General features: G+C 38.5%; 1 protein-coding gene across 3 annotated transcripts in view; it reads right to left on the bottom strand.

Annotated features, from left to right (window-relative positions):
- Window positions 1–16612, bottom strand: part of LOC122639285 — a 28475-nt gene extending 11863 nt beyond the window's left edge. The window contains exons 1-7 of one of the 3 annotated variants that reach the window (XM_043832103.1): window positions 16413–16611; window positions 15920–15989; window positions 8094–11352; window positions 7905–7985; window positions 2457–2609; window positions 1820–1983; window positions 1570–1717 (exon numbers count right to left, since the gene is read on the bottom strand). In XM_043832103.1, the coding sequence (XP_043688038.1) occupies window positions 1570–1717; window positions 1820–1983; window positions 2457–2609; window positions 7905–7985; window positions 8094–11033 (3486 nt within the window). In that variant the 5' untranslated portion in view covers window positions 11034–11352; window positions 15920–15989; window positions 16413–16611. Of the gene's footprint in view, window positions 1–1569; window positions 1718–1819; window positions 1984–2456; window positions 2610–7904; window positions 7986–8093; window positions 11353–15919; window positions 15990–16412 lie in introns of all 3 variants that reach the window. The other 2 variants (XM_043832104.1, XM_043832102.1) reach the window with 2 other exon arrangements.
- Window positions 16613–26692: the final 10080 nt, after the last annotated feature.

Below are 26692 nucleotides of genomic sequence, written 5' to 3'. Positions count from 1 at the left end.
AACAAAGGGCCTCAAATTACAAGGAGGATGGTTTAAGGGCTGCAACAGGGTCGGGTTGGGCCGGGCCTTATAAACCCTAGCCCAACCCTGAGTCCCCTTTGCTGGGCCCAGGCCCGACCCTGACTCAGGACCTGAAAAATCAAACCCTGACCCGCCCTCAAGGTCAGGTCGGGCTGACCCTGATTAGCCCTGATCATGGGGAGGGGGAAGGGAGATGCATGGGTTGGACTGGGCTAGAGAGAAAATATCAATTTTACGTAAAATAACACTAAAATAAAATGTATTATATCACTTATTATCTTCACATATATCATATAACAAAATGTGGATGACATTTAAAGTTTATAATATATATTATTTTAATATATATTTTATAGCATAACAAAATAGGGTAGGGTCGGGCCGAACCAGCCTCAACCCAAGGCCTCAACCCTAGCCCAACTTGACCCGCCCTCAGGGCCAAGATATCTCAGCCCAGGCCCTGTTCGGGCTCAGGGCAGGTTCGGGCCGACTGGGCCAAACTTGCACTCCAAATGGTGACCTTCAAAAAGGACAAGGCAGAAAAGGCTAAACTTCAAACGAAAAAGCCAATAGGTATGGTAAAAGCAAAGAGTTAGAGTGAAACTATTATTCTCAAGTGAAATGATATTTCTCTTCCATCTTAATTTTAGTGACAAAGAATATAGATCAAAAATAGTCGCATCGAAATAAACTTTTTTTTATTTTTGTAAAGAACAGTTTTCGTTCCAATTTGTAATTTCTTGTGCCATCTTATTCCAACTTTCTCTTTTTTCAATTACTGTAATTTCTCATTCACTGGGGTTATAATTCTGGAAAGGAAGATATCCATCCAGGAGGTAAATATGAGAAAGCGATCCAAACAAACTAAAAGGGGGGGGAGAGAAACCCTAAAAAAAGGCTTCTGAAATCCCCCGTCGTCAGCCTGAAGAAAACAAAATTCAATTTCATCTTCAATTTTTCATTCTCGATCTACTCCACTGACATCAAACCTTACCACACGAAGCAACTTAGAAAATCAAAAGCACATATGCATCCAATTCATATGTCAGCTGTGATTCTAGCATAAACAGATCACATGATATACAGAAATATTAGATGACAAAACTTGTCCGAACGAAAGTGTTAACATGTGTCTGAGCAACATAATGTATGACAAGGAAAGTTTAAGAAAGTTTGATTCCTTTTGCCACATAGCACAACCAATAATACATAAACAACCGTGTTTCCCTTTCCCTGTCATTTGAACAGAGCGAAGGAAATAAACAAGAGAGAGAGAGAGAACAAAATCCAAACAAATTAGACTGGCACGAAAGACAATGATTCATATATAAAAGGCTTGGCCTGATACCAAAAAACAACCAGATGGTCCTCGTCAGGTGAAAGCCAGCTAGCTTGTTCAGTTTGGGTTTTTTGGCCCAATTTTGGGATGTTATGCAACAAAGCTGCATCAAGCGATATGGTTTGAGGTTGAACATCAAGTTCCAAGCCACAGAGGTTTTCAATAACTACAAATAAAATAACATTCCTGCTCAAAGTAATGATACTTGCCTTGCAAATGGGTCGTATTGGATCTTTGAGGTTCACCAGTAAATTATCGCATTTCAAATCGAAATGCACAATATTCTTAGAATGCAAATATTCCATTCCAAAAGCTGCATCCATTGCAATAATAAGTTTCTTACGGCGATCAAGATACCTGATGTTACATTCAGGAAAATATAAATTTGAGGAAGATGGTTCACAATATCAGTAGCATCAACATGACTTCATGAGATATATGGAAGAAGAGAAGATTTACCTGTCCTTGCGAAGTAAAACATGCCTAAGAGAACCATTGACCATGAACTCTGTCACTGTTGCTAATGTTGCCCCTGGTCCATCTTGAACTACACCATAAAATGCCACGACATTCGGATGGTGAAGCTTTGAGAGAATATCAGCTTCTCGCCAGAACTCCACAGTCTGGGTGAGGGGGTGCATCAAAACTGTTAATTTAGCTTGGCATTGCAAAAATTTATGATTAATTGATATGAGAAGGCCCATGAAAAAGCAATTATAATCAACTAATTACCTAACTAATATAATCACAGCATCGCATAGGCTCCATCTACTTCAACGTAAAATGGATGGAAGAAGAAAAGGAATCTAAATTTTTAATTATAGAGATTGTTTCATTTGAAGTAAACATAATGGACACAGTTCTACAATGGTCTCCATTGCTTAATGCCTCAAAACTGTAAATTAAATCATGAGAAGTAAAATATTTCCCTTCATTCAACTTCTAGGCATTTAAATCGACACAAATGGAGCCTTTTAAATTTTTTCAGGTGGGAGCATTTTGTACTTAATGCATTACAATGGTTTCCCACAAAAAAATAATAATAAAAGGGATTGCTTCATAACTACATAATCGTATTTAAGCTAAAAATGCTCACCAATCTCTCTTGTTCAGATGATCGACCTGTGAAGCAGCTCTTCTTTATTCGCTTAATTGCAACATCTGTCCCTCTCCATTTTCCATGATAGACAGTACCAAATGTACCAGAACCAAGCTCCCTCAGTTCTTCAAGATCTTCATTCTTTATAATCTGTTCATGATCATTCAAGAGAGATAAGCATACACCTATTGAACAACGTCAGAAAATTTTTCTCAGCATCTAACGATGATACAAAGCATCAGATATGGCAGCCTTGAGAATACTAAATCAGATTATGCATAAATCCTCTCAAAAATTGATTTTTTTTCTTTTGTGGGGGGGGGGGGGGGGAGCTGAGGAGCTCTCAAAGGGTGACAGCATTACACTCTTAGATGGTTACAGTCCTGCATGGCTCCTGCCAGAGACTAAGAGAGAAAGTCCACCAGAAAGATACAACTTTCCATCCAACCTCCTCATTCTTGGAAACATTGTTGGCAGGGATGGTAACAAAACAGATTTTGGCTAACCAAACTCAGATCATGCAGTGAAGTTATAAAAACCCTCTGTTATAGGTCAACACACCACCACCACCCCTTTTTTTAATGACATTTTCAGCCACCATCCTATTATTGTTGTTATATAGTAGTTTTTAGGTTTTTAAGAGCAGTTTCGGGATTTCATACAGTAGCGGGAGAGATTATGACCAACGGGTTAAGGAAATGAGATGCGGAGGCAAACCTAAAGACTTAAGAAAGCATAAAAGGATTTGGGGTTTACGCTCAGGAACTATTTCCCTGGCGAAGCTATAACAAAATAGCATCTAACTGAAGAAGAAAAAGAAAGAAATAAGAGGCTTGCTCACCATGAACAAAGCTAGGGTTTGACTATAAAACTTGGAAGAGAACCAGTCCACTAACCATAAGCAAAAACTAGACATCCCACTTAAATTATGCTGATTGCAAGGCTCTACATACATTATGTACCTACATGAATTTAACTTTTTGAGAAAGAAAAAAAATTGCTAATATGATATGACTTTGGGATAGACAAATATGATATGTCTAATTACAATTTAGCAACTCCAATGAATCATTATCCCTTTCCTAAACAAATAAAAATATGAATTTAAGAAATAGACTCCAAGTTAAACTCCTGATCTAATTAATCTTTCTGAAATTGAAATCCCATCACAGCCGGACACCTTACCAGTAATGGGTCATAACTCCCAATTTAAGTTGAACTCACAAGATCTAGCTCTTGTAACCATGGTACAAGATCTCGGCGAGATCTCGCTAATAACTCGGTTTCGGTGGATCTCGAGACGAGATCATAGTTGATACCAAAAAACTACAATATTTCGGCCGAGATCTCAGTATCTCACCGAAATCTTGCCAAATATCTGTGTCTCGGTTCAACTCGGTTGAACCAGACCAACTCAAGTGTTAAAAAAAAAAAAACCCTTCTCAACGAGATTTCGACCCCAAAGTCAAAAATCTCACCTCTGTTGGTCTGCTGTGAAGGGAAAACTCATAAAAAGTGGATGTTTTGTGATTTTTTTGGGCAAATCTCACCTCAGCTGAAGATTGAAGCTTCAACATCTCTCTTGGGAGTTGCATTGCATCTCAAGAACACTTTTAGGTAAAAAATCCTTCTCAAAAACAATTTTTTTCATAGCAACATGATCTAACCTTGTTTGTTGACTATGAAATTATTATATGTTACGATGTCCACTGATATAACCTTTTTTTTTTTAGTATAACTATGGTTTTCTCTATTTTGTTTTGTTTGAATCCATGTAGCCGACCCCATTAAGTTGGGATAAGGCTGAGTTTGTTGTTGTTGTTGTAATGTCCACCAATCTATGGATTGACGGAGGCAGAATGTTTTTTTCTGTTTTTAAATTATTTATTTATTTTTCTGTCAAATAAAATGATTTTCTTGCAAAAATAACTTGAAAAAAATAAGGTTTATACTCCTTGCTTGGAGCTCAATTAAATATATGTTGAACACTGTACACTATCAACCTAGGGTCAACGCCGTAGACTATCAACCTAGGTTCTGAAGTCAGTACCAATTTGGGTTTGAATTTGTAAAAACTAATGATTACTGTATTTAGAAGGCCTAAAATAGGGTGGATGTCAAGTTTAAGGACCTATCTTGGCCATATGGCCACCGAAACCAACCATCGAGTTAGCCAGAAAAAAATGCAAGATCTCACCGAGATCTCCGTATATCTCATTTTCGTGGCCTAGCGAAACCGAGACCTAAAACCTTGCTTGTAAGTTATAACTCAATAACCTTTCAAATGGCGCAGCAATATCAGGTTAAACGAATGAGTTGGCTTCCAAAAATAGACCCAAAGGACTGTGACGAAAACAACCAATTCTGTAATAAAATGCTTCCAAAATCCAGTCCAATGGTCTGTAACTAAACACTCAAAACAACACAAACTCGTCAAGGATGATCCCAAATCAATCCAGCTGAACCTAATCACATGCAAAACCAAGATATCCCATGAACCAAAACAAGGAGGCTACCAAATGAAAGCCAAAACCTGATTAGGCCATCAAAAACCAATCCCACTGGGGGCAGGATCAGGAAGCTCAACCACCTAAGTCACCCCATTCCCAAGCATACATGTTGGCATGAAATTCAATCTACACAATCATGTGGGGAATCCTCTCAATTCTTGTGAAGTGGTGATATTAATATATTATATGATAAAAGAATCTGCCACTACATGGATATGAAAATCGTCATAACCCCATAATCAAAATTTACTTGGCTCATTATCTCCGTAAAATTCATCTCATCATGCCCTATAAATTGTTAAATTCCAAAGTTGTCTTTTGGCGGTTGAGAAGTACAGAAGTGAACAGTATGTTAGTAATTAGTCATGTGAAGTGTTGTTGACAAGACTTACAACACTCACTGCTTTCACCTACAACACTATGCTTTAAGAGCATAGTTCTAAAACTCGCCGAGATCTCAGAAAACTTGAGAATCTCGAGCTGCTCAAGACGAGATCTCTTACGAAATCTCAATTCAACATTGTTTCGAGAAACTCGCCGAAATGGTACAAACCACCTTATAAATAGGCAGCAACTCTACCCATTCTTCAAAATTTCGAAGAAAACTCGACAGTTTCGTGATTTTGGACCTAGACAAGGGGGGGAAAGCTTGGATCTTGATTTTTTTTGCCACATCATCACTCAATACTACTGGAGGTGGCCACATCACTGCGAAGAGATCGATTGCTGCTTACTGTGGAAGATTTGGCTACATTCAACTACTTCAGGTCAAGTTACTATTCCCAACAACTATTTTTTGAAAAAAAATATGACAAAGGCCTGTTGTATGGGGGTATATGTTTTATATGTCAGACACCGGAGGCCAATCTACGACCTAACAGTGTCAAAATTAAGGGTTTGACATTGACTGCCAATTATGTTTCATAGCACTCAAACAATGTGTAGAATAGGCAATATTACATGAAGGGCTTTACATTTACAGCCAACCATGGGTGCAAATCCAAAACACCAAATTGGGTGCTTTTTCTTACAATTTGAAGATTTAAATATGTTTATTAAACCTAAAACAAGCTTCCCTTAAAGTTTCAGAGCCAACTATAGCCATTTGCCCACCGAAACATCATACCGAAATCCAAAAAAAAAAAATTTGCAATATTTCACCGAGATCTCAGTCGTCTCGACCTGGTTGAGACACTGAGTCGAGGCGAGTTTTTGAACCTTGTTTAAGAGCAGGCAAGAAACCTAAACCCAACCATAAAACCAATTGAATCTTGTTCTTCCCTTTGTAAGTCCAGAAGCCAAAAGAGCAAAAGACTAGTTCTCTGAGTTGGTACAAGGCCACATTATTCAATATCCAAACCTAACTGTTAATTTGAGAGGCTGATATATCCTTAAAACTACACCTACTAGATAACAACCTCAACATTTGAAAAAATGTTACCTGTCTAGTTGGTAACAGTCCAACCGATTTTATCCAACAAATTAAAACCATGTCCACACAAGAATCCATTGTCCAAAATCTAAGTCCCAACAAGAACAAAACATCAGAAATTGAAAATCTGTAGGTCATTATTGGGACAACTTGACCCAGTGTATCCAAATTTGAGATAATGGGAATATTGTAAGATAGAAAAAGTTACAAGGTTGGTTCAAATATATAATATGTTTCATATTAATTTCTCGATAAGGTAAATTATATAATATGTTTGATTGATAAGAGTTATGTTGTTTTAAACACCAAGTTTTAAAGTTTTTTGAGTTGAAACCTTGTAAATCTTACCTTTTTGTTTGACTAATTATGCATTTATTATACTTAACAAAAATACTATCCAGATTGAAACCTTGTGGGATATGGGCCATGTGGGATATGGGCTTTTCTTCCGATATCTGGATAAAGACCAGGTCTGAGTTGGATATCCATGGAAATAGCAGATTTGTCCTGTTTTTACGCCTTTGTAAAAAATTGTTGGAGTGACGTGACCTGTCAAGTTTTGAGATCAAAACCCATTTGTACCTCTGAATAATTACTTATCAGGTTAAAAATTACCTAGAGGGAATACAACGGCTTTTTTATTTCTGGACACACCAAACAACCATCCTTTTCGATAAGATTTAGCCAGTTAGGTACTAAGTTTGGTTGAATAGTTAAAAAGTGCAATACTGCTCCAACTAAGTGGCCTTGGAAGCAAAGATTCTTAAGCAGGTACTCCATGGTTACCATATTATAATGCAATAGATCAAACCATGTATAAGTGAAAACAAAATTAGTGAAGGTTACTTTTAGACCTTCTGGCCTTCTAATTTTAAGATATTCAAATCTCAAGAAACAAAACAAAAGGATGATCTAGTTTTTAATCCACTTCCAGTCACCAATGATTTCATTCTTGTCATGCTTTTCATACTAAAGCATTCAAAGTTTAGAATTTAATTGTACTAGGTCACTTCAACTATTGGAATCTTATATTCAAAGGTAAGATTCAAATCAGGAACCAGGTAAGTCTCCAAAATTACAAATCCCAAAATGTATCACATTAGTCTTGTGACACCCTTATTTTTTAAGTTATTGAATATAATTGATTTCATACAACTGATTCAGAGCCCTTAGGAGGAACAAATTATCTATCGTGCCTCTTCCTCATTAAAGCTAAATCGCAGAGTAGGACAAAATTATCAATTCACCTTACCAACAGAATGAAAAGTTATTTCGGAACATTATAACATGAAAAGTTATTGCAACCTCTTGGTTGCAGGTTTGAAACTTGGAAACAGCCTCTCCTGCAAAGCAGGAGGATAAAGCTGCGTACATTTACCCCTCCCAGACCCTGCTGTAGCAGCAGCCTCGTGCACTGGGATGCTCTTTTTTTATAATATGAAAAGCTTCTTTTTTTTTCATACTGCTCATGTAAATGCGGAAGGCATATTGCACGCATCATACCTGTAAAGTACTAATATCAAAATCTTCCAAAGAGGAGTCAATCAGCGGTCCACTAATATTTCCCATTGCTAACTTCCCATCCTACAAACATCAAACAAATAATTAGACAATGGAATTTGAAAATCTAACTCCAGTGAAGCAATGTTAAGAACAATCATTTGGAGCAAGTGGAGGTTAGGAGGAATATACCTCATAATCTGAATCTGGTGTTCTCAGGTTCTCACCCACTTTTGGATAGGACATACCATCAAACTGTACAACTTCACTTCCATTGACCTGAGTGCAAACGTAAACTGGATGAGAACTGATGGTATCAGCTTCAACAGGACCAGTTGACTCTAACGGAAGTTCATTACAATTGATTTGAGAATCCACATGGCCCAAATCAATTTTTGTAAGAGGGGATGAAAAACCAAGATGGTCTTGGTCCATGAGAGAAACATCTTTCTTAACAAACTCATCTTGTGCCAATTTTTGAAAGAATGACCAATGCTGAGGTTCATGGTTCTCCATGTTCAAGCTTAAACCAGTTCCATCATTGGGTAAAGGATTAATACCGGAGGAATCCTCTGCAAGTCTTGCCCTAGAAAATATATCAGAAAGAAAATCACGAGGGAATCGATCATTGATATCAATAAGAATATCCCCATGCTCTGGTCTAGAAACCCCAACAGAGGGTTCCTCTCGAGAAACAGGTCTAGCTGAGGTACCTATCCATGGATAAGGATGCATGTTCCCCATAGGGTGGTTACTATCGGCAGCCTTGGAAGCCATCTCTTCCAAATGACTAGACAAAGATTCTTCTTGGTGCTCAAGAGAAGTATCTTGGTTTTCAGATGGTTCTTTTTGGGGTCTACTCTTATCAGTCTCATGGTGTAGTGCATCCTCATTCTTAGTATCTTTATCATCAATAGGGTTAAGTAATGCATCGATTGATTCAGATTTATGAAACTTGGAGTCCAACCCCTCTTCAGAAAAGTTGGGTTTCATTTGACTGATCACATCAGCTAACTCTTTGTACTTCGCAAATTGCACCAGTCCATCTTCAATTGTTGGAGAGTTTGCATAGGTTGGTTTTGCTGATGATATTGTCTGCTCTGTCTGGGAAGCCACATTTCCTCCGTGTAATTTATCACTGCTTTCTGTGACTGAATCCTGTTGTGCCAAATCAGACCGTGCATGAGACATCACAAACTGAGAACCAAAGGAATCATCAGACTTTGATAACCGGTTCAGTAATTCCGCTTGCTCCCTCATAGGAATCCTCTCCGAACGAAAGATCCTCTCGTTCCTCTCAGGAAGCACATTTGGCTCAGGATAGCCATATTCAGATTTATCACCCTCGGATTCAGTATATCCAGCAGTATATGCTCCACCAGATGTGTGGTAATGGTCATCTTCGTTAGACTTCATAGTGTATGTAGCCTTCCCAGCATCAGGAGGCATTGGGCTCTGCACAGGATCCTTCAGCTTTGCATTACTTTTTGAAGACAAAGATGATGCTACTTTCTCTGGCACCGAGGTGGCAAATGATGCTTCTTCAGCCGGAATATAATTTGGAACAGACGCATCACACGGCTGTAAAGAAACAACATGTTCATTTTCTAAATATTGAGTTTGTTCAGCTTCACTCGTCTGCTGGACTGAACCATCAGCTTTCATCTTAGCAACATTTACTGACACCTCCGGATCCTGTCCCATGAAGCCACCATATGGCTTCCCTCCAGTCAAGCCTCCTTGCTGTGTTAGAAGCCCTTGGAGGGGCATAGGAACTGGACTTTCTAAAAATGGTGCATGATTAGAAGGATGAGAACCAAAGCCATATTGCATTGGCACAGATGTGGGAGCAGCACTCCTCCCATCCAGATCATGGAAGTTTTCCAGTGGGTGGGTAGCAGAGAATGGATACTGCTCAGCTTCTCGATGATGCATCATCTGACCCTCATAAGACTGCACATGGGTGTCATAAGCACCAGATGAACTTAATGGGATCCGCTGAGAAGACTGAGTAACAGGAGGAGGGACAAGAATATCTGTCAAAGGATAAATGCTAGCCCCAGCTGACTCTGTTGCAACCCTACTTGTCTCTTTTCCAAAATCAAGATTTAATAATTCATCCAAGTTATTTGCTGAAGTGCTTGGTAAAACATCCCCACCTGAGTTCCTTTTTGAGCCTACATCCATGCCATTTACAGCAACAACATACTGAATTTCAGGATCCCCTTCCATGCTACCCAGACTGAAATGGGGGTCATTGAAATCCGTATCAGAAAACAAAAACATCCTAAGTTTCTGTGATCTTTCTGCATCTTCTATTACATTACATTCCTCAATCATATTCTGCAGATCCTCATCACAAGAGACAGAGACCAAGGCATCCAGATCCTCCCCAGGAAGTTGATACTTAATTGTATGAGGTTGGTTGTAGATTGTCAACGTTTTCTGCATAAGCTCCTGCCAAGAAATGTCTTTGCTTATCCGAACAATACGTGTTTCACCTCCCACATACCTGAGCTTTCCATCACTAGGCCGGGGTAGGATTTTACCACCAAAACTGCAGAGAAATTTCATCTTTGTTGACGAGCTATCAGAGGCCCCTGAAGAAGAATACCCATGAGCTCCTCGATTACTACCATTTCCTGATGTTGTACGTGGTACTGATCGCACAGAATCATAATAACCTTTTCTTTCATTTCCTGATGAGTCCTTCCTCTCAAACTCTTTAACTGGACCTTTCTCTACAGTACCAAGCGTTGAAATATCTGACCCACTTTCCGATCCTGTATGACTCATGCCCAGGATGCCTTTCAGATCCATATACCCTGTTGCACTGTTCATATCACTGGTAGTATTAGGAATGAATTGTCTTTGAGGATTCACCCGTTCTCGCATAAATTCAAGCGCAAACTCCTCGCCTGTTTGAATGGAGTAATTCAGTACAGGTTTGGGTCCACCTGATATGGTGAATTCTGGAGGTCGTGTGTTTGTATTAATTGAGCTTGAAGGATCCTGCATAAGCCTTTGATTTGTACTGCCAACTTCCTCATTCCTCGCTTCTGTGGAATTGTATCGTAACTGATGATAACTTTTGGATTGCTCCATTATCCCTTTGCTGGGCTTTCTATCCATCTAACTCAGTTTCATTGAGGAAAAACAACAGCCGTTAGACTACCATGAAGATCATATGAAAACCATATTTGGACAGCGCAGTCCAAAATGTAGCTAATCACAGTATTGCTTGTGAATGCCATTGCTAACCATCTAGATAGCACAGAGAAGTCAAGTTTCTCAGACAGGGATTTTGAAACAGGAAATAAGCATTCGCTAATTTCCTACTTCAGCATCCCCAAGTGAGAAATATGCTAGCATAAAAAAAGGTCAAGCACACAGGACACAAAGCAGTAGTCGCAATTTCTCCCCAAATAGCAAGCCTCCAAAGCTTATTACCCTAGAGAAGAAAAAGGAAAGAAACAGCCATCAGCTTCATGTCAGCTCAAAAAGGAAAACAATGTTTCTGACAGATGAAAACCAAATCATTAACAACATAGTAGGCTAGTAGCAAAATAGTACTAGTAGTAGAAGCTAGCAGCTACCAACTTTCACAGGACAAAGGAAAGAGAATATAGGAAGAGACTAGAGAGGGATCACCACTAGTAAGTTTAAGTTAAAACCTGGCATAATTTCATTTGCACTTCAAGAAAGAACAAAGAGACAACAGAACTAGAACTAGAACTAAAAATATCTTTAATGCTGCAGACTTGAGGGTGGGCCTTGGTGCAACAGTAAGGTGCTCCATTGTGACCAAGTGGTCACAGGTTTGAGTCTGGAAAGAGCCTCTCTGCGAAAGCAGGGGTAAGGCTGCGTACGTTATAACCCTCCCCAGACCCCGCAGTGGCGGGAGCCTTGGGCACTGGAGAAGCATGAGAAAACATCCAGCCTCACTCAGTCCCAAGGTTTTAAAATTTGGAATTGGCAGTGAGATTAACCTCCATGGATTCTGATCCAATTCCGATCTGGATCGGCCAGAATTGATGCCGGAATCAATTGGAACACCAAAATGGGATCAGGAAGGGTACAAATTTTGCTGAAGTCTCAGATTTTTATAGTTGTTAGATATTTTAAAAAACAAATTGTAAATCTAACTACAAGAGGTAAGTTTCCTTCATTCACCTTTGTTGATCAAAGGAAGGAGATAATAGCCAAGAAGAAATGGGGACCATTGATTTCAACTCAAATCAGCCAAGTCAGCTGTGCTAACCTTCTATTTTTTTTAAAACCATGTTTAGTCCAAGTAAAGGCTTATAAGGAACACGGAATCCCTCAAGTCAATTTACCCAACTCCCCTACTCATAGTTTGACTTGTAAAAGCTCACTTTCATGCCCATATTTGTGTAATTTATGGTACACATGTTCCAGTTCAAGTTTCATTTTCAGAAGTCATATTATTAAAATTAAGCCTTAAAGCCTTCTACCAGGATTTAGTTTGTCTTTGAGTTTGAGCATTGTTGGTTTCTAAAGTGATAGTAGGCATTTTGTTGACCTGTATTCTGAGTCCTTGTAGTAATTTCTTGTTTTTCCAGGATTTTTACAGTGCCCAATTACTGTCTTTTCTACCAGCTACATCCTTCTTCTTTTAAATGAGATAAGATATAAGTTGTTGAAGTCAATCCCAAACCATGATAGAAGTTTGCCATAGCAAAATTTTATCTCCCTCCCTCCCTTCTGCCCTGTCCCTGTCCCTCAGTCCCTCCCAAAGCATCTAGAACACATTAGACAGAGCAGTTTATAAGATTGCATGTACAAGGAATCACGGTGGAAGATGACTTAAAACCATAATTGACAAAAACAAAAATAAACTAGAAACCAACCCGACCTTGTCATAACTTTACATAGAAACAATCCAAAGGATGCCCACCAACAGCCATTCAAGGTCACTATTCATTGAGACCTCTTACTTGGAATATATAATCAACCAATAGAGACAAGGCCAAGCCCCATATTAACTTCCTTTTCTTCCTCTTCTTTGATTAAAAATATACTTCATCAAAAACACAAACATTCAAGTTCTCAATGAATGTTTTATTATAACAAGAAAAGAGGAGTACTTACCTAGAGAACCAGTATACAACAATATCAACAATTGCAAGCCCCATGAACTACATAAACTTGTTCCTTCTTAAAGAGAACAGGACTACATACAGAGAGCTCCTTAAAACTTCTTATCCTTCATTTTTTTAGCATTTTGTTCCTTTCCTTTTTAGTTTCTCCTTTTTCTTCCTGGGGAACAAGGGACCAGGCTATAGGAGACCTGCAAAGTCATCACTGTAGTGGAGATCTCTTGATGATTGAGCTAAAGCCCAAGCCCATGACAGCATGACAACCTTTCCAATGCGAAGACAGCTAAAAACCAGCTCCATAATGGATTGCACCATTGCTAATGTAGAATCAGTCTCAAACCAGTGGGAGAACAATTGTAACAGGGGCAATGATACAAGGACAAACAAAACCAATAGCAAAATTCTTTTTTTCTTTCTTTTTAACATATGAAAGCAAAAAATAAAAATGAAAAGATGTTGAACTTAAGAAACAAGATATCACTGATTGGAGTTTCAGAATTAGGTATTCTATCATTCTCTACATCTTTCAAATCATAAATCGAATAAACTTAAAGGTACCCCATAATCTTTATTTGATCTTTCAACTTGCACCAAACAAGGTGTAAGGATCCTCTCCATTGACTGAAGAGTTCTAGTGAGAGAAATGAGGGAGGAGAGGAGGCGGTGTGAGAGTAGGGTCCTGTTTGAGGACTCCAGCTACTCTCATTTCTCTCACTGGAGAGGAGCTACTCCTCTCCAGTGAAGGGTCATATAGATAAGAAGTTGAGACTCGGCAATTAAGAAGCGTCATATAAGTGTAGCGGATATGAAGATGTTGAGATGGATGAGTGGCAAAACCAGGAAGGTTATAATAAGGAATGATCATATTAAAGCTGATTTAAGAGTACCACGATTCAAGATAAGCTTTGTGAAAGTCGTCTAAGGTGGCATGGCCATGTTCAACAAAGGCCAAAATTTGGATGCTCCAATTCACGAAGGAGTGACTTGATCCGGATTGAAGGTACTAAAAGAGCTAGGGGCAGGCCTAAATCTAACATACGTGAAGTGGTGAGGAAAGACATGCATAGACTAGGCCTTGTCTCAAGTATTACGTCGATAGAGCAGACTGGAGGGCAAGGATCCGTGTTGCCGACCACAGGTAGTGTGTTTATGTATGAGTGTAGTTGTAATTGTTGTGTTACTTTCTTTTTTACTTCTATTATTAATATTTTGTCTTTGCAAGGATCCATGTAGCCAACCCCATTTAGTTGGGATAAGGCTGGGTTGTTGCTGTTGTTAAGAGGAGCCACTCCCTTCAGGAACTACTCATGAATCAAAACGAAGTGACAGAAAAAAGGAAAAAAGAAAAATTTAGCTTGATTAGTTGTCGCAGCAAATACACATGAATGGTGACCACGAGCAGAACCGAGGGGCAAAAGTGGCAATGCCAACATAAATTTGTTCATTATATTTTGTGTGCATGTAAATTATTCTTTACAAGGGCATGTATTAGGTAGCCCTCGTACCACTACACTTTAATGGAACACGTCATACTTCTATAAGGTATGTTGATCTTTAAAAATCCAACAAACTCGACTTGTAAGCACCCAAGGGATTTTCTAGACTAAAGATCAGAAAATTTGAATATTCTAACCTCCTAAGAGATCAAATCTCTCCAATAATATTCATCATGACAACCTCTACCAAAGAAAGACTGAAAGAGTCCTAATTGATGTAGCATATGACATTATGATTACTGTAAATCCCCATCTAGAAAAATATTACGAAAGTCATATCTATGGAGCCATAGTGACTATTGAATGTTTGTTTCTAATAGCCACAAATTTGGTACATCACCTGATGCCCCTATCTCAATGCTCTCACAGACCATTGACTAAAAACTGTAAACAGACAATCTGGTCCAACAATCCAATTTGAAATGGATGATTAGTCTGCCAGGTTGTTGGAATACTATTTATGAATTATGAATGCCTTAACTACTAGTACAATCCTATTTATTATGTTAAACAAAACCTTTATGCTACCTATACTTGGATATTAGAGCATCGCTTAATCTTACCTCATTGGACTGGACAATGGACCACTGAACCTACACTAGAACAGTCCAATATCAAATCCAATTTTAAAATTGTTGTCAATCTTGCAGCAAATACTTCGGTATCAGTGTTGGAGCAAGGATTTTCAGCACCTACCTCTGCCCGCAATACAGTAAAATGTTTTGCCCCTCTCCCAACCCAGGGAAAAAAAATTCCAGGTCCCTCTGAGTAAAACTAGCCAAAAATCCCCTCCAGTGAACTCAATGAACAAAATTTAAAACCACAAGTCCACCAAAACTATGGACTAGGTTTTTTTTTTCTTTTTAAATGTAAGCAGGCAACACAATGACACAGAGTCAACATACAAAATGCTATTAATATGAAAAATAAGGATTGGACTTTTGCTGCAAAAAAGTTTGGGTTTGTTAGCAGATCTAGTTTCAGTTTCAAATGGTTCTCATGCTTGAAGAGTATGTAGAGTTTCATTTATCTACTTGTGAATGTGATAGAAACATATACTCATGTAATGAATATAGATAATACCATGTAATAGTCACATACATTTTGAAAGACGACAGACAATCCACAACAGGGGTGCAGCAGTCCTTTTGGGGAAGAACCTGAAACAATGGAGCGGCAAAAAGCAAAGAACGGTTTCCAGATCGAGCGCAGAAGCAGAGTATAGAGCTGAAATGAAATTTTGTTTATCATTGACTATTAAACCAAAAAATAAATAAATAAATGGACTTTTTTTTAGTGGAAAAAAAAAAAAATAAAAAACTGAAGCCGGCCATTGCAAGAACAGAACAAAGGATTTCTAGCTCTAGCAGCAAAGAAACAAAAGATATGGACTAAAATATACCTACAGTTGTATATTTAGAATTTAGATGGTACAAATAGTCAAAATTCCAAAGCAACCCCAAAAGGTAAATCTGAACCAATCATACGTAATTCAATAACCCTAGTTAGAGTCACATACAACAGGCAATCACCTCAGATTCATTTCCCAAGTATATAACAATAAAACAAATCCGAGGCCTGCACCTACCTTTCCCAGTATGTGCAAACCTCCAAAGAGCTGGAAACACATTAAACAATATTCAAAAACGAAAACCATAGCTTCAATTTAACAAGCAAACCAAGGAAGTCGAAGAACAGTTTATTATTTATTCACTTTTCCCATAATCCAAGAAAACGCGTTGGCGTTTGCACTAAGATAGCCCTAAATTAACTTATAACCACAAATAAAAATCCATCAAAAAAGATCGAACTTTACAGATCCAAGTCCTACTAATTCAAGTCACATAAAAACCAGTTCGATTAAAAATCAGATAAGCTTCTCATCTCATCCGTACCTGAAAACAACTCGTCTACACAGTACCGAAGCAGCGGTTTTTCTTCTCAGTAATCAAGAGGACTCCAGTGAACTTGCCAGTACTGCAACAAAATAATCTTTTCGGAAGCTCGACAAGATCAGCTCTCTCTTTCTCTTAGTTACTCTTCATTTTGTCTTTCGACAAGTTTCGAAATTTTATTTGGACAGAAAAAAACGGCTGAAGCCTCTCTCTGTCTCTCTCTGTATCTCTCTCACATGTCTCATCTATTGTTTTAGGACTTTTAGGCACGCAGTTATGACGGTTCTCTTTTTTGGATTTTTTTTAAAATAAATCTCCGCCCTTTTTATATTTTTTTTCCACATCCGGCTGATATTTTAGGCTTTTTAAGTCAAACTACTCAAGCCCAAAAAGCCCACCTGCAACTCTTGACCAATTTAGCACTTTAATATCTAAAATATTACTTATGTACCACTCTTATATTGTCTGACCAATTTGCCCTCATGTATGATCATGATAATAGATGTGCATGTATCAATTCCCACATTAGCACCTCCAAATCACCATCAGATCCATAGTTTGTATTCTCAGGTTCACCATGGTTCATTTTCTCTAGTGTTTGATTGATTACAAGTAGGTTGAACCAGGTCAAACCAAAATGATCATCATACTGGTTCAATGGATTGTGTGGTTTCTTGAATAGTTTCAGAAACAGGCTCTTTGCGAAAGTAGGGGTAAGACTAAGTACATTATGACCCTCCCCAGACCCATAGTGGCGGGAGCCTTTTATACTGGGTATGCCCTCAAAAGGATTGACCGTCCTCATACAACCAAAACTATTGTATTTATATAGACATTACCTAGCAGTTCAAGCTATAGTTTTTAAACTGGACCAGACCGGCCTATTGAATCTGGTTGAAATATACTTGGGCACCTAACTTGTTCCTACTTTGCTGATGACCTGATGTTTTGATGAAAAACTGTTTATTAAACCGAATAATAAAACCAATCCTATGAGGTTCAATTTCATTCTTTCTATTTTTAGGGGAGTACACATACATTTTGGGGTTTTTTTTTTTTTTTTGGGAGGTAGTTTCCTGTCCAGGAGTGTGACCTACACCAACACTCTCATGTGTCTATCTCTCTCCTCCTCAAAATAAAGGGGTAGAGGTATCTTTTCATATGGGAATGAGAGAGATAGACTCATGGAAGTGCGGGTAGGCCACACTCTTGGACATAGTTCTTTTTCCTTTCTTTTTTTTAGAATTGAGTTTTTTTCACCCATGGTGAAAAGAGAATCATTTAATCCACAAGTTATAGTTGTTGAATAGAACTCCTAGGATAATGCTAAGGACAATTTGAACGTGGCGCAATAGCGAGCCAAGGAATGATGACACCCCAATGGCTAGGTTCTTTTTGCTAATTGAAGAAGGGGGTCCATCCTATATAGTGAAAAGTGATATCATATTCTTATAAACGATAATTCTTTCAATACTCACTATTAATTGTATTAGTAAGGCTCATTTGAAGAAAAAATTTCAACCTTTTTGAACCTTTAAACGACGTGTCAACTGATCCAATGGCATAGAGGAGTGCACCTATGGGGTGTAACAATGTAGGAGGGCAGTGATGTCATTTCATGGAGAAATGGTTTTCTAAGCCGTCAGGGCAAAGTACTCTAGCACTTTTGTGACTATTTCTCTTATCGTCACATGAAATGACCTTACTGCTCTCCAAATTACAATTTTTTGCTTCTCTATGATACTTGCTCAGAAAACCCTATCCCTTTTTTTTACTCAACAATTGAGCACAACATCTATGGGTTAAAAGGATCATTCCAACCTTATAAGTAAATAGGTTAACATATCATTAATTAGATTTTACCTGCCTTGCCTGTTGGTAATGAGGATGTAAAAACCACAATCCTACCATACCCTGCCCATTACCCCCACTTACTATTCACTAATCAACTTGATCATAGACATCTTATCATTGATTTAGTTTATCCCCTTTTCTGGTTCATATCGATATTTTCTATTTTATCAATGATTCAAAATTAGCTTTACATCGTAAAGTTTTAATCCTACGATTGATGATCAAAAGATCGAGAATAATCAATCCATCATAAATGTAGCCATAAAGCTCTAAATATATTTCTTAATAAGGAGTTGGGCTTTATATTTAAGGTATCCAAAAAATAAGCAAGAAATTAGAAAGTGTAGTTATCTTTGAAATTAAGAAATCATTCTCAAAAGGATATTGACCATGTTAAATAATATGATCAATATCCTTTTATCCTTGAGATTTAGTTTATGCTTGAAAAATACTTATTATCTTATAGAGATAAGCTTATCTATGCAAGATTAAGCTTGGTCGGTTTTCCTTCTTAGATTATGCTATCCTAGTAGCATGGTCTAAGGAGGTGGTCAAGGCAATTCATTTATTGATAATCAAGAACTAAAAGACTCGAACAGCTCTAATTAATTTTTTTTTTCTTTGGTAGATGAACAACTCTTAGTTGATGTCGGTTTTATATATATTCCGATTAGTAATAGTCAACGTTATGGCTTATAGATCAGATTAGGTCAACGTTACAAACTTCTTGCTATACCAAGAGATTGTTCATGATTCTACAAGATATACAGATCTTTTATCCTATACAAGGAGGAAAATTTACAAGAAAGAATTTTAGAGACCTATTTTTCTTTGCTTTTTGGGGTACAAGAGGTGTAGAGATCTATATGCAGGTGATAAAACAAAAGATGAAAGTATATCCTAACAAAAAAATTTGGTTAGAAGTGAACTACTATGGACCATGGTCTCTCTCTCTCTCTCTCCTTCTAATGAAGTAAAGGTGTTGCGTCATATATATATACGCAGATTGGAACTTGCTGTGTTGTGTCTCGTTCATGTGGAACCCGTTCAATGAAATTGTAAAAGTCCCACATGATCACAAACGAAGTCATTTTTATGTTAAACCTAGCAATATTATATCATATGACAATTGACACAACATGAACAATTGTTATTCTTAACTAGAAATGAATGGTTTAGATATTATTGAGAAGAACTTAACAAACAATTGTATTTTACCAAAAATCTTCAATACAAAATTAAACACGAAAGAAAAAATTTATCGCCACCAAAGACGAAGATAGAATCTCAACGTATGTATTTCTTAATTTGCATTATAGTCCAACACTTAGATCTTGTGACTTAAGAAATTCTCTCTTCAGCATAAGTGAAAGAAAACTCGATCTAATACTTAATACCTATATAGTTAAATACAACCATGTGTAATGGGTTCCCTAGTAATTTTAATTGGTTCAATTAGAAGGAGTTCTATATATAGTTGTTAGGTAAAAGATATGTTATGAAAGTGAACTTTGCTTGGCACCTATGACCTAACCTCAACTTTAGGAAGAAAACGTGTGGCTTGTCGTGGCCCCCTCATTCTAGTTGCTTTGCTGGAATTGTCTCTCCACACTAGTGCAAGCCATGGACTAATCCCCCATCCCATCATTCGCTCTTATCTGGCCAACCTCTCTGGGTAGGAACCTGGGCACTATCCATCTCTGTCAAGGGATCATATATGATTATAAGATATCTATGGTGCCAAGCTATCTTGGCCTTTTCTTTTTTCTTTTTTTAATGGGAATCTGTCTTGGTGACTTTGTTCTGTTCACTAAAATACTAGTTTGATGGTTCGTGTAAATAGTTCAGTAGATCGTGAGCAATTCAGATCGTCTACGACGCAGCTGCCTATAGCGGCCTGTGCAGACTGAACCGTGCACGTAATGACCACCTTAACCCCGTTCGAGCAAGACGTTTGGGCAGGGGTAAGGCGGTCTTTGCGTGCGTGGCTCAGTCTGCTCCGCTCAGGCTGCTACAGGCTTCGTGCCGTAGAGGATATGGATACGATCCTGGATCAATTGTTTGTATATACCACTGCTTTAAGTATTGGGATCTGATCGGCTAATCTATATCGGTATAGATATAAGTATGGTTCGGCCGATGCCGATATTGTATTTTTGGTCGATGTAAGATCAGTGGAACAGTGCATATCAACGGTGAAATGACCCCAAAAATGATTTTTTATTCAAAATCGAAGGCAAAATCATCCATTTCGGCCTGTTACGGACGATCTGTATGAGTATCAACATCGAGATCGGTCGACCAATACCGCTACAAATACCTTGATTTAAAACATTGATCTAGACTCCAAACCATGGCTTGTAATTTAATCCCAATAAATTTCACCAAAATTTTTTTTTAATCCCAATAAATAGTAAAAGAACCCGATTATATTTCTATAATAATTTTAACTTTAATATAAGAATGGAATCTGAGCCATGAAATAATCTAGAAAACCTATAATTACATGTAGGGAAAAACAATGTTGCCCGGTCATGCGGATCTTGGGTCCAAGCACAGGAGTACGTAAACTACCATTTTGTCCCCATAAAATAAACAAAATTCCATCCATATCGATACCCCTAAACACACTCTCATTGGCTTCGTTGCTAATACAAAAGCCACAAGACCAAGCAGCGATCTCTTGCCTTTACATGTATCTTAGGTTCAAAAGGACTAGAAGAAGGACCATCATGACCACAGAGATTGTCTAGTTTGCACGAAAATACTTTGATAACTCATTCTCATTTATGGGTTGTGTGATGCAAGACTGCTATTTTTGCCATGTAAAGGTATGAATGATTGTCATCTATTGGATAGATAGTGAATTATTTTTTGGATCAATCTATACCAGATGGTGTGTTAATCATGTGTTTGTTTACCATATATAGTTGGGGTTTATGATCTAATTCAACATTAGTGTTCAATATAAGCCTAAAATATTGGACTCCATGTCGGTCTAATAATTAAATAATATTTAGAAGAGAATAGGTGAGAAAAAAATAAAAAAGAAATATCAGATGACCCACATTGCGATGACAAGTATAAAAGCCAAGGTATACTGGTCACATTGAAAATTTATTCTAAACATAGTTTGTCAAGTAGTAAAACATATGATTGAAAGTTCAAAACTATAGGAAAATGCATATAGTAGTGGTTGCATTGAAGCTTTTGCAGATATGTTTGAAAACATAAATGGGTATGGATGGCAATACATAAGATGGTATTTGATTGAAAGGAAAATGATGTCCATGTTGCTAGTCTTATGCATCCTCTCACACTTTCTCTCTCCTCCCTATTATGTGGGCTTATAGACAAATCGTGCGACACCCCCTCCTATGTATACTTCCATTGGCTTGGTGCCACACCTACCTAGAAGGTGTCAATCCCCACCCTTGATTGAATTACACGATAAAATTTGACATATGGCTAATCCAAAGTCTAAACCATGTATTATATCCACGGTCAGAAATGCCACATCGTCATTCTATATGCATAGATTTATCAAAGACTAGGATGCAAATGAGTTTTTTCCATTTTTTTATATGCTCCACATTAGATAGTGACAACTCAATATAATCATACTATACACGATTACATGATGATTACACCCTAACTATTTCGGTTAATTAAATCGAACTTATTTCAGTAAAGATTAACCTATTTTCAGTGATTGATAAATGGTCAATAACTGATCTATTTTCAATGACTAATAAACGGTCAATAACTGACAAACGGTCAGTGACTAATAAATGGTCAGTAACTGAAAAACAGTCGTTGATCGATAAACAGACAGTGACTGATGAACAGTCAGTAATTGATAAACAATCAGTGATTGACAAACATTCAGTAAGGGAGTAATAACTAATCTTCAAAGAAATGGGTGGTTGCGTAACTACATAGTAACTACTAGAAACCATGAGAACTGCTAAGTATGCCTATAAAAGAGCAGCTCAACAACAAAGAAAAAGATCCCCTGATTGATACAAGTCTAGACACAACAATCCTTACATGTATATTGTCTTTTATTTTTACTTTTTGGGTGTAATTTCCATTATTGTCTTTTATTTACTTTATCCTTTCAATTCCTTATAATAGATTTCCTTTCACGGCTTCAAGTACAACCCTTTTATTTACTTTGTTTTTTCAATTCCTTAGAATTGACTTACTTTGTAGCAGAATATTTTATTATTCTCTTATAATTTTTAGTAATAATTTGTAACATAGTTATTCCGATTCACATCTTCTTGGCAATACGATTTTCCGTTTATCTTAAAAGTCCTTGGAGTAATTGAAGCACCAGAAACATCCCAACATTTCTTGATTACAAATCGGGTACGATTCATTCGATCATCTTTCAAGTCCTTGCGACTGTGACACGCCCGTATATCTTCAACTCACATTGTCCATGCCAAAAATATTGGTAACACATGGTGAATATCCCAAATCAAAAACACTTTTTGTTTGAACTTTTCTCTCCTCCCTTCTCCTTCAACCTCAAGTTCACTATCCTTTCCTTTACCTCTGGACCGGAAAAGCCTTTCATTATCATTTTTTTAAAGCCAGAAAAGCTTCAACACTTGTTTTTTTTTGTCATGGGTTATGGAAGTGAGTGTCTGTATATGTATGTGTGTGTGTGAGCGTTTGGGAAAGGAGGGTGGGAAGTTAAAATATGGGTTTGCTTGTCGCTTATGTAGATTTGTTTTTTTCTCTCAAAAGGAAGACAGCACTAGCTTGTTCAAAATGTGCGGCTCTGTCATGGTCATTGAGACATTGACGCACAATCTTGTGGGTTTTGTTGGGCTGATATTTCCACGGTAGTGCTTGCCTGCTTGGACTGTTGAAGCATCCCCATCAATCCTTTCACTATCTTAGTTACTGGCCATGTTATTTAGCCTTTGGACGTCCATTGAATCCATCTCTCCCATTATGTCCGTCCATCCTATTGCAAGGCTGGCTTAATGATTTCCATTGCAGTCTTTTTCTCTTACCACAATGCTAACTTGATCATCTAACTCTCACTTGTGGAGCAGGCATCAAGGGAGGTCAGTTGATCGACTCCTGTCACATGTGTACGTGTATGTGTGTATATAGTTTGTCCCCTTGGATTGGGTTCTTTTCCAGCGTGGTACGGTGTGTAATGCACATCGTGTGGCTGGGGATTTTCGATTCAAACGTCAAGCACATCAGGATGTGTGTTGGTGTCTGGATCGGGGCTACCCAACAGCATGATGTGCGCTAAGGAGCTGGATCCATGCCCCCCCCCTTCTCTCCTTATCATTCCCCTTTACCCCTCTGGTGTCACGCCCCCATCCCAGACAAGGGATAAAATACATTATAAGGGGTGACTAGGACGCCGCTTGTCATCCTACTAAGCTGCCAGGATCACTGACACAGTGTCCCAACGCACAGTCATAACTAATATTAAAACAATATAATATCAGAGTGCGGAAAGGAAAATATTACATTCCAAATGATCAATAGTTTTGCGGAAGCGTATAAAATCAATAGTTACAAAATGATCAAAGTCTAGATGATAAATCTGTAGTTAATCCATTTTTATTACCATCTAATAATGATCAACAAGGATATAACAAAATGTTTATATATGGGCCTACGCCTAAAATAAACAAAAGGGGAACAAGTCCCTAGAATTCTCACGGCCCGTAGGCACAATCGTCACAAGGACACCGTTGCCATGTTCCTCTAACACGACTTCCGCTCCCTCCGTGCACGCATCATGATCTAAAAATTGTGTACACGGGGGTTAGCTCCACTGAGCAATGAGGGGATGGGGATGCACAAACACGCAATTCACATAGTCCAATGATGCATGCAATGTTAAGTCCATTTTTCCACCTAACAAACAACTAAGTCAATGGCATATGCTCTGTGACAACTCGGGAGACACTGTGGGTCACTTAACTTATCGCCACAATGAAACCTCAATTGTCACTGGGACCTACGCCGATCGAAGCCTCCAAGACCACTCGGTGGCGGACCACGATAACCAATACTACCATGATCGGCCTCTCCCACCTCCACGAAATCCGGTGTCGATTACCCAACACCTAAACCCCTGTTGGTAAGGGTCGTAGCATAAGGGTGTGAAATCCTAGCCACAATATACTACATGCGGTCCTATCGTCCCGAGAGGTAATCCGGCGCATCAACTTTTCATCCGGTTTAGTGCCTACCCAACGCACGGCGCATACTGATTCAACATGACATTCAACAAAATTTCTTCATAAATGTATATAGTGTTCGGGGTTAACACGCACCCACCGACCGAGACCCATCAAGTATCACATTACCAATCAACATTATAACAATTGTATATAAGAGTATGCAATATGCACAAACATGCTTATTAATTATAATGATTACATAATATATAATGCAATAATAATAACAAGCCCAAACGACCAAACCCACTCACTACGTATACGCCAAGCACCACGATTATCCTGTCGCCTCGATCAAGCAATAAGCCACAAAAGTGAATATATTAACCTATACAAGGAGTGGAATAAGGTTACACGAGCGAAAGAACGGATCCCAAAAGGTCTCCCATAAACACTTAAGTATAAGGTTTCGAGACGAAGTGGTTGCGAGGAGTGGTTTCATGCCCAAATTCGCAACCACATGTAAATCCTAGGAAACCGGGGTTCGGGACGTTTAGTCAAGGTCGGATGCGGATGTGGTTTGAAAACTGAATCCAGTGTAAATCCGAGCTTCACGGGGGCTCGGGACAATTTTTGTCAAGGTCGGATGCGGATGTGGTTTCGAAAATCAACGAGTAAATCCGACCTTCACGAATCCTTCTCGGGAAGGTAATTTCAGGGTGGTTTCTTGCGTGCGAAACCACATGTAAATCCTAGCTAACCAGGGGCTTAGGATAGTTTTAGTCAAGGTCGGATGCGGATGTGGTTTCGAACACTCAATCCGTGTAAAACCACATACTGCGAGAGAAAATTGAAGGGTTTCTCACTAGGGATTCATTTTTCAAGGGGTTTAAAGGTAGGGAGGCTTCAAGAAAGCTTCCTCCTAGGTCCATTAGGGTTCTAAGACCTCATTAGGTCCATGTAATCCCATGGATTTAAGAGAAAACAAAGAGAACCTAAATTAGGACATAATATGTTAGAAACCTTAAATTTCTTAAATGGAAAGAGATTACTTAGGCTTAGGGCTTGTAATGGAGTGAAATAACTCCACCATAGTCTAGGTTTAGAGGTTCCATTGATTCCTTGGGTTCCAAGAGAACCCTAGGTCGAATTTCTCCCATTTCCCAAACCCCAAAACCCAAAATAGAAGAAAAGAGATGGGATTGAATGGCTTACCCACCCCAAGGTAGAAGGCTCCATGTTGAGGCTCCAAGAAGTGCTCTTCCAACCTCCAACCAAGTTTATCCACCCTTCTTCCTCCTTCTCTCCTTCCTTCTTCCTTCTTTCTTCTTTCTCCTTTCTCTCCTCTTTCTCTCCTCCACGATTTAGGTTAGATGGGAGAAGAAATGAAATGAATGCTTCTCCCCCCCCCCCTTTGTCTTATTTAAAGAAAATGGACCTTGGATCCTCTAAGTTAAATGGGTCAAATAGCCAAATGGATAGTTTAAGTTAAATGGGTCAAGAGTTAAATGGGTGGATCCAAGATAAATGGGTCATTAGGCTAAATGGGTAGTTTAAGTTAAATGGGTCACCCAAGTTAAATGGGTACTCTAAGTTAGATGGGTCAAATAGAGTCAAATGGGCCTCTTAACTAAATGGGCCTGCCTACAGGTTTCAAATAGAAAAGAACCCACTTGGGGATGGGTCCATCCACCATGGGATTATAAGCCCATCACACGCTCCCTTAAATAAGTGGGACCCACAAATGGAATATTCCCAACTCAACTAAAATAGCCCGGGCTGTCCAAATCTTGACCCGTACTTCGAGGGCATCAAGAGAAAGGGTAAATAAATAACCTTAAGGGCTAAAACTTACTATTTCCTTGTCATGGTTTGTCCCCCGTGACCCCGAATAGTTTCCTCCACGGGTAAACCCGCCTGTGGTCAATAATTTTGTAGTGGGTTTGACCACCGGTGAAACACTCACCGATACGTGGCGTGATAACCACACGTCACGGGAAGAAATAATAATTAATTATGATCCGGTGCGGGTGTAACATCCTCCCCACCTTACAAGAAATTTCGTCCCCGAAATTTGAGGCAACTAGGGTCTCATGAGAAGGGTGTTGGATAACAACATCCCAGGTCACCCACATCTTGAACTAAGTCAAAGGTCGGGTCAAGATGAGGTAGTGCCTACGTGGCACAGCAAGTCGTTCCACAATTCTCTTTTCCTTACAGGTCACATTACCACGGGGGTGTGGTTCACAATAACCCTAGAAA

Source organism: Telopea speciosissima, chromosome 9 (genome assembly GCF_018873765.1).
Source record: "Telopea speciosissima isolate NSW1024214 ecotype Mountain lineage chromosome 9, Tspe_v1, whole genome shotgun sequence".
In the NCBI taxonomy this organism is placed as follows: domain Eukaryota; kingdom Viridiplantae; phylum Streptophyta; class Magnoliopsida; order Proteales; family Proteaceae; genus Telopea; species Telopea speciosissima.
Note: the sequence above shows the minus strand (reverse complement) of the source record. Positions and strands in the feature narration are given on the sequence as shown.